This window comes from Macrobrachium nipponense, chromosome 26 (assembly GCF_015104395.2).
Source record: "Macrobrachium nipponense isolate FS-2020 chromosome 26, ASM1510439v2, whole genome shotgun sequence".
Taxonomy (NCBI): domain Eukaryota; kingdom Metazoa; phylum Arthropoda; class Malacostraca; order Decapoda; family Palaemonidae; genus Macrobrachium; species Macrobrachium nipponense.
In genome coordinates this window covers 19,583,896-19,593,895 of record NC_087215.1, presented here as the reverse complement: position 1 = coordinate 19,593,895, position 10,000 = coordinate 19,583,896, and the positions used below count along the sequence as shown (strand labels likewise).

The following is a 10,000-nucleotide window of genomic DNA, read 5'->3' as shown; positions in this document are numbered from 1 at the left end:
CGTATTTACAGTTTACCCAGAGGCACGACTTAGCGAGCCCAGGCATAAATTATGGGCATGTTCTCTTAATTAGCCCCGACGAACATGGTTGGCCGCTAGGTGATGGCACTGCTCATCATTTTTTTATGGGGTTGCAACTGCGCCTCGTATTGGAATCAAGTCTTCACACTTGATGGTTTTTGAAACTTCATCAATATTCATTTTTCCAGTCTTCAGATTCGTATGTGTGCATGACAGCTTATTTCTTTATTGTCTTCAGTTTTTTAAGATTTTTTACTCAGGGGGTTTTTGAAAGCTTGTTTATTTTTCTTATTTAAAAAAAAATATTTTTCTTCATCTCGCTTCGTCATCTGGTATTTGCACCAGAGCTGAGGATTGCGTGAAGAATCCCTTTTTCCCTTCTTCGACCTTAAGGCCCTCTTCAGTTCTCACCTCTCCCTTACAATTATCATCATTATCTCTCTCTTTGCCATGCCCTTATTAACCTCTTACCTGTTGTTTATGGCTTTGCATTTTTTTATTTTTCCTCTTCTCTATCATCATTTTTGGGTCTATTTGCAACGAGATTTCATTCGTACTTTTAGATGTTCGTCACTTTGATTGTACAGTTTTTACCTACTTTGTTGTTTTGTTAATTTCGACAATATTTTATTCTTAGTATCACGGATTATCTTTGCATCTCTTTCTGGTTATATTATTGCAGGTATGTCCAATGTAATGCTGTTCTTATCATAAAACTGTACTGTCATTTATGTTATATTATTTTATAGTCATTTATGTCATTTATGTTATATTATTTTATAGTCATTTTTGTCTTTTTTTTCCTATAAACATACTCCCTGTCTATTTCATTTTAGTCGCAGCTTGTTATTGTCTTCCATGATTCACCCATTTCTCTCCGCTTTTCTTAGTCTTCTACGATACTGTTAACCTTCAATGCCGCCATTTCTCTTGATTTCAATATTCCCACCAACTCATTCAAATTCAGCTAACCGTTAAATCCCTCTTTCTTCTTCCTTCTTCTTCTTCCCGCCACTCGCGTGAGGGAGGTCTCGGGCTCCAGAGACCTTGATTCTGATTGGTGGAGCTCCTCCACCTCTTCTTCGTATCCTCTTGTCCTTCCGAGGTAGGGAATCTGGGCCGGGCCGGGAGGTTCAAGAGGCCCTCGGGCCTCCCAAAAACTTGCTTGCTTTTGCCTACCTGTCTGCTTGCTTTGCTTTCTTGCTAGTCTGCCTGGCGGAAGCGCACACACACAGGTGTTGACTATGCATGGGAAAAATTGTGGATGATCTTGACAAGGACGCCTTTGAAAGTAGTTTGGGGTCTCCGTGTCGTTGTGGGGCGGGTGATGACACATTCTTCATGTTATCATTGCTGTTGTTGATATTATTTTATGTTTCTTATTATTGTTTTTTATTCGTACAAGAACAGTTTATGTTTGTCTGTGGAGTGAGTGATGAGACATTCATTCCTCTATTGCTAATATTATTATTACTGTTGTTTTGTTGTTGATACTCTGAAATTTGGTGTTGTTTGTTGTAATAGTTGGCGCAGGTGGTTGTAATCTTAACCCCCTTTTTATTCGCATAAGAACAGTTTGTGTCTGTCTGTGGAGTGGATGATGAGACAATTCATTCCTCTATTGCTAATATTATTATTACTGTTGTTGCTGTTGTTTTGTTGTTGATAATTTGAAAGACAATTCTGCCTCTATTGCTAAATAATTCTATTACTGTTGTTGCTGTTGTTTTGTTGTTGATAATTTGAAATCTTGTGTTGTTTATTATAATAGTTGGCACAGGTGGTTGTAATATCTGTTATTCCCATTATTACTCTAGATTCACAAATTCTTTTTCATAATTACCTTTGCATGGGCAAAATGTCCTTTCGGCATGCAAAGCATTAATGAACCCACTATTCCATTCACTTGGGGACGCTTTAATAAAGTTAATGGAAAAGTTTTGTACCTGACTCGTCAGCTCGCTTTTCATAATGGTAGCCTGACTCTCAACTGTTATTATAATTTGCTTGTTTGGTTTGAGGTTCTCCGTCGTCATGACACTAAAGGTCACTGACACCTTCTTTGTGAAATACATTCATTAAAGAACTACATTGGTCAATTTTATAAATTTTCTATCAGAAAATAGCCCCGCTGACTCTTCGCCCGAGGATTTAAAAGTCCCTCAAAATATGACTTACAATTCTTTGATCGAATGTAACGTGAAAAATGATCTTTCTTTTAATCCTGTAAATAATTCAGAGCTGAAATCTTTTCAAGGCATCTTCAAGGATAGAAATTAATAATTTATCTCATTGCTGTCACATTCAAGGACAAATTCTTTCACATGGCATTCCATTTCATATATCCATAGTTTAATCGCTGGAATGACTCGGCAAATATAATTAACTCTTACGCTCAGTCGCGCCGTACGTGAAATTCTCACGACCCTGAGCTGTCCTGAGGTTGTTTTTTCTTTTTATTTCATCTAGAATATTCATCGACAAATTGTTTGGGCTTTGGCGTCTGTAGGTAAGTCATTTTTAATTTCATCCAGTAATGGTGCTCGAATCTGATGATTCAGCGGTTTTGCTAATGGGTCGAGCTGCCTGGAAATTCAGAATTATAAAAACTGATTCACACGACAAACATAGTAATAGCCGCTGTAAACACGCTTTCCTGTCTGTCTCTGCCTGTCTGTTTATATATATATATATATATATATATATATATATATATATATATATATATATATATATATATATATAATATAATATATATATATATATATATCTATATATATATATATATGTATATCTATACATATATTTTATATATTTATATATACATGTACATATATATCACACACATATATATATATATATATATATATATATATATATATACATATACATATACATACACACACAAACACGCGCGCACACACACACACACACACACACACACACACACACATATATATATATATATATATATATCTATATATATATATATATATATATATATATATATATAATTTGCGTACCTATTCATGGTTAAATACTGTCGCTTTGCGGATATGAGAAAATTCCATATAAAATAATTCGGCGTCAGACCAAGAAGCTGCGATTACCGGAGGAAGCACTTACGAATCCTTGAGGATTAAAGCAATTTATCCTCAAAAATATTTTTATATAATGCCGCGTAATTTCCTACGCTAAAACTGAAAACCCCAGTAGTGTTCTACTGGTTTAATTGAGCATTTTCAAGGTTGAAACTTATGTCAGAGTCATAAATAGAAGTCTATGTCTGAATAAATAGATTCCAGTAAATAGAAGCAAAGAACATCAGAACTAGCTGCGTCGTAACTCACTGAAATTATATGACTGACTTAAAAGTGGATTGTGATTCATTAGACCATACAATTCGAAGGTCAGACGGGTAAACTTCCCAAGAGAAGCCTTAATTGTTTCTTCGGAAATGAATGGAGAAGAAAAACGACTGACTGACTCTCTCTCGCTCGACGGGAAAAGGAAATGAAATGGGTTCTGCTGCTGCTGTTAAGCAACGTCATAATCTATGAGAGAGAGAGAGAGAGAGAGAGAGAGAGAGAGAGAGAGAGAGAGAGAAAAGACTGATCGGATGAATGACGCTTCGGCTGACAGAGTGTGGGATTCTATTTGATTTTAATTGATAGCCCAGGGGTTAAATTAAAGCCCTATTATGTCTTTTATCATTATTAGGGAGATCAGTTCCCTTTGACAAGACTTTTTCTCAAGTTCTAAAACTGAAGCTCTTGACGTTTCGTCTTACTTTCAACAATCTTGAAAGCTACCTCATTATAGATAATAATTTCGAATAATCTTGAAAGCTACCTCATTATAGATAATAATTTCGAATAATCTTGAAAGCTACCTCATTATAGATGATAATTTCGAATAATCTTGAAAGCTACCTCATTATAGATAATAATTTCGAATAATCTTGAAAGCTACCTCATTATAGATGATAATTTCGAATAATCTTGAAAGCTACCTCATTATAGGTAATAATTTCGAACAGTCTTGAAAGCTACCTCATTATAGTTAATAATTTCGAACAATCTTGCAAGATAGTTAATAATTTCGAGCAATCTTGAAAGATAGTTAATAATTTCGAACAATCTTGAAAGCTACCACATTATAGTTAATAATTTCGAACAATCTTGCAAGATAGTTAATAATTTCGAGCAATCTTGAAAGATAGTTAATAATTTCGAACAATCTTGAAAGCTACCTCATTATAGTTAATAATTTCGAGCAATCTTGCAAGATAGTTAATAATTTCGAGCAATCTTGAAAGATAGTTAATAATTTCGAACAATCTTGAAATCTACCTCATTATAGGTAACAATTTCGAACACTCTTGAAAGCTACCTCATTATAGGTAACAATATCTCGTGAATGAACTTTCCAGGAAAAGCAGTTCGTAACAAAATAAGTAACTACACGCGTACCATTTTTTCCAGAAAGTTAAAGTAAAATGGTATATCTATTCAAGTAAAGTATCACACTTTGCACAGTTTGGCTAAGGGAATTTCCAAATATTCTTTCCTTTACTATTGGTATCCCTTTGTTATTTATTGTTGGATTAACTTAATTCACATTTCCTTAAATACGTGTTAATTTATGGCAATATTTTAGAGTCTTCTTATCCCAGATAAATTATTTATATATCGCAAAAAACGGAAGATAGCTGGTAACTTCCTTCTTTCTTGATATATTTTCTAGATACCTTTTCCGCTGCAAGCCTTGAAACCCGAAACGGAATAAATGAAAGATTCCTAACTCCCAGACGGGATTCGAATCCGAGCTTTTAATTTCTGTCTTATTTCTAGACATTTTCTTTATCGCAGAATACGAAGAATGTTTTAAAATAACAGAAAGATTAGTTTCAAAGTCAAATTTCTTTTAACCATGGTGCAAAACTGCTTGGCTTGGTGCTTTGCAACTGAACTTTGAACGATTTGTTATTGATTCAAAGAATAGCTCCACGTTCCAACCCACTTAGATCCACGTTTTAGCCAAACACGCAAAAGGGGATAAAAAAAAATTCCTACAAGGACAAAATGTTCACAATATTCTCTACATTGGAAAATCATGCAACGGTTTTTTTTTTTTCATTCTCTGCATTGGAAAATCATGCAACTGGTTTTTTTTTTCATTCTCTGCATTGGAAAATCATGCAACGATTTTTTATGTTTTTTTTTTTTCATTCTCTGCATTGGAAAATCATGCAACGGTTTTTTATGTGTGTGACGTTCCATCATTCATCGTTAGAGTAGAGGAACCAAGAGGAGATCCGTTGAATTGATTCCATGACCACAACAAGAAGCCTGATGTCTATGGTCCAGGCAGTCGATACCAAGGTACGTATAGGCGCGTGAAACGCTTGGAGGGAATTAGATTCGACTAGAGAATCATCCTTCCTTGCCCGTAGCACGAGATCCATTATTTTCTCACGCTCTCGACCCATCGCTGGCGAAACGCCGCGTCTTGACATGATCCCACAACCTTCGGGGGCCATTACTTTACCAGCTCGACTGGTTCCTTTTTCTCTGTCTCCCTCACACCCTTCATTTTATAGCAACGAAGGGATTAGCGTAACGGTTCGCTCTCGACAAAGGAGAGGCTTCTGCGGATTCGACATTATGCCCCCGACAACAAGGATATGTCTTCTTCTTCTTCTTCTTCTTCTTCTTTGTCTAGAGAGGATAGAACAAAGCAATGGGGGAATTATTACCAGGCCGTAAATCTTGCAGGTATGCGAGCAGCGCTATCTGACATTTTACATTTCATGTTCGGCCTTTTTTTTCAACTCTCTCTCTCTCTCTCTCTCTCTCTCTCTCAGTAGGTCTTTTCTTCCATTTCGCTTCTCCCGTGAGAGGCATGAATGAGATCAATCCCAGGAAAGGGGGTGGTGATTAGATAACGTCTTAATGAACTATAATATACCCGATAGTTATTTGATCGTGGTGTCGTAGTAGCCAGGCTAATTGCCTCATCCCAAAATACTTGGATCCCCCTTTTCAGAGTGGTAAAAGCTTACAGTATATACTACATGTACACACACATACATACATACACACACACACACACACACACACACACACACATATATATATATATATATATATATATATATATAATACGTATATATAATGTATGAATATATGTGCATATACACACATAATATATATATGATATAGATTATATATATATATATATATATTTATATATATATATATATATAATAAATATATATACATACATACTTGTTTGTATATATAAGTGTATATATAAATATACATACATACATACATACATATGTGTGTGTGTTTGTTTGTACTTGTTACTGCAATTAAAGACATTTCCTCGACAAAAGAGAGAGTAGCGATTCAGAGACTTATCATCAGTTATATCAATCCACAGAATTAACCGCTCATATTTATGCGAATGAAGATTAAATCTATAAACGTCCTGACTTCCATAACCTGTATGATTAGCGGGCGAACCGGTTCCCTCTATATTTGCGGGCTCTCTACCTTACCTGTATAGTACTTTATTCGTACCTAGATCTACCTGTCTTTCTAAGCCACGCCCTAAAGTGACCGGGACTGCTGTTGAATTGATATAGGAGCTACCTGGTTTCTTTACAGTTTTTATGGCTTTTTTTATTCAGGTATATATATATGTATATATATATTTATTATATATATATATATATATATATATACATATATATACATATATGTATGTATATATATCCTTTAATCTAATAGGGTCCAATAAATTGATGGACCATTTTAACAAAATTCACAAAAAACAAAAAAACATGAGCTGTTGTATTAACATTTAATCCCGGGAATTTTTTTTAATTTTACACACGCATACACAAGTATATATGAATATATATATATTATATATATATATATATATATATATATATATATATATATATATATATTTATACACTTATATATATGTATGTATGTATGTATGTATATGTATATACACAAACACACTGACGATAATGCCTTCAAATTACATATATAATCCCTGAAACTAAAACAGGAGAGAGAGAGAGAGAGAGAGAGAGAGAGAGAGAGAGAGAAAAGACTGATATAAGGAGTAGTTCAAACACATCCAAAGGGACGCATGAGCTAAATGAGAGAGAGAAAGTGTTTGGAGTGAGAAAGAGAGAGAGAGATTCTCAACACCCCGTCGGATTTCGTGCACCCAATGGCATATATACCTGGCCGGCGTTTTAAAGTTGGCCCATACCTCCTGATGGATGACGCCGGCCGTCCCGTCAACTCATATATATATACCTGAGAGGTGATATATTCATTAAGGTTTTCTGGGTGGGGGAAGCGATGATTATTATCTGCAGTGACGAAATCTGTGCTTCCCTTTTGTTTAGTCGTTTACTTCTTTATCTCTACGAGGCTTTGACAACCTTAAACGTCATGCGAAGAAATGCGAACAGACATATGCTTGTAGATGTATCTGTAGAAGGTAAATACCCGAGCGTGCATACAATTTTACTGAATTTTTTATTCAAATTACCTAATCGTCTCCCTATTGAGTGCTTTATATTTATTAATTCTGTTAGCTTATCAGACCAACGTGGAACTTTGTTTTGTTGGATGAAGCTTTGATTTTGGTATTGCTTTATCAGCAGATTGATTGAAAAAAAAAAAAAAAAAAAAAAAAAAAAAAAACAAAAAAAAAAAAATATATATATATATATATATATATATATATATATATATATATATAAATTATTCATAAATATTTACTGCTGCTTTTGATATACTACCCTATATATACTATATTATATATATATATATATATATATATATATATATATATATATATATATCATAAATATTTACTGCTGCTCTTTGATATACTATCTCTAAACATGAAGAATTTCTAGTAGATAAAGAAAATACGATAAGTGCAGATTCTCTCTCTCTCTCTCTCTCTCTCTCTCTCTTCTCTTCTCTCTCTATATATATATATATATATATATATATATATATATATATATATATATATATAGAGAGAGAGAGAGAGAGAGAGAGAGAGAGAGAGAGAGAGAATCTGCACTTATCGTATATTTCTCTACTAGAAATTCTTCATGTTAGAGATAGTATATCAAGAGCAGCAGTAAATATATATATATATATATATATATATATATATATATATATATATATATATATATATATATATATATATATATACACATATGAGAGAGAGAGAGAGAAGAGAGATTGAGGAGAGATGAGAGAGAGATAGAGAGAGAGAGAGAGAGAGAGAGAGAATCTTGCAGTTTTTATTCGTACTAATTTTGTAATAGAAATTCTTCATGTTTAGAGATAGTATATCAAGAAGCAGCAATTAATACTTTACTATATATCATATTATATTTATCTATATTTTTTTATTTCCCCCTCCCACCCCCCCAGCACTTATAGTTTATAAAATATTTCTATATATATAATATATAGACATATATATTATATATTTTATCCAACCCCCCCCTATTTTTTCCCCCCTATATTTTTATAATATATATTATATATATATATACATATACATAGAGAGAGAGAGAGAGAGAGAGAGAGAGAGAGAGAGAGAGAGAGAGAGAGAGAGAGAGAGAGAGAGAGAGAATCTGCAGTTATCGTATATTTTGTAATAGAAATTCTTCATTTTTAGAGATAGTATATTAAATGCAGCGTAACATATTTCTCGATCATCAAGATCATCGCTCTCTAAATAAAAAATAAATAAATAAAATAAAAGTTTCACGCAACACGAAATGTAGGCAACAGGCAATATCAACATCCAAATCTTTGTCAATAAAAAAAAAAGTGACACACAACACGATGTGAGTCGTCGCATCTTGTGATCTAAGGAAACAAAAGGAAAGAAAGTAAGCCACAAAAAATCCTGTCTGATGGACGGATCAAACTGCCACAAATGAAAGAAAATTTGTTTTTTAACGTTTTTTTAAATTTTGAGTTTTCTCACCATCGGGCTGACCGGAAAAGCAGGGTTGGTGATTTTTTTTATTCTTTTAAAAAGGATAAAAAAATAAAAAAATCAGTTATTTATTTGATTTTTTTATTTATTAGATTTTTATTTTTTTATTTGTTAGACGTTTTTTCAATCCTTTTTTCCTTCAAAATGTATTTCATGACAGAATTACTATTGATCTATCTTTTAGGTTTCCAGTTCTGGCCTAAAGTATGTACTTGCAATATTTTTATATAAAAATAAATAGATGCAGCACAGTTATGCATAAGTATTTATTAACCTCCAAACCATATTTTTCAATTTGTTTGCTTTCAAATTTAAAAAATGAAAAAAATATATTTTTTTTAAAACCATAACTTTTTAAATGAAATTTAATTACTTGATTAAATCAGTTTAATTTAATCATTGCCAACCCTGCGGAAAAGTGGTTTTTGTTTTTTAAACTTTAATCTTCTTATCGACAAGTTGTTTGGCACATTCAAGGCGAATTGGGTCCAAGTTGTCAGCACCTGGTTCTTGAAGGCTGGATTGTCTTCCTTCAGGTAGAAAAGTAATCGTAAGACCAGTATTAAATACGTGGACACGTTCGTTTATACAGAGCTTAAGAAAGCGTGTTTAAACGTACACATATATGCGTAGCTTGACGCGTCTTTGTTTGTTTACCCTGTTGTTATTTTGGGTGCTATTTCTTTCTAGTACAAATCATATCTCTAATTGAATTTAAATTTTCTGACGTTTCTTAGCTAAATATTCTATGGAAAATTTTGTGTACGAAGTGATTTGTTTACGTTTTTATAACTCTTTTCCGTTATGCATATATATATATATATATATATATATATATATATATATATATATATATATATATATATTTATATATATAATATATATATTAGGGAGAGAGAGAGAGAGAGAG

The 10,000-nt window shown here is 32.9% G+C and overlaps 1 protein-coding gene across 1 annotated transcript in view; it reads right to left on the bottom strand.

Annotated features, from left to right (window-relative positions):
• LOC135199584 (uncharacterized) overlaps positions 1 to 452 on the bottom strand; it is an 8,596-nt gene extending 8,144 nt beyond the window's left edge. The window contains exon 1 of the mRNA XM_064227740.1: positions 433 to 452. Within this exon, the coding sequence (XP_064083810.1) occupies positions 433 to 452 (20 nt within the window). The remainder of the gene's footprint in view (positions 1 to 432) is intronic.
• Positions 453 to 10,000: the final 9,548 nt, after the last annotated feature.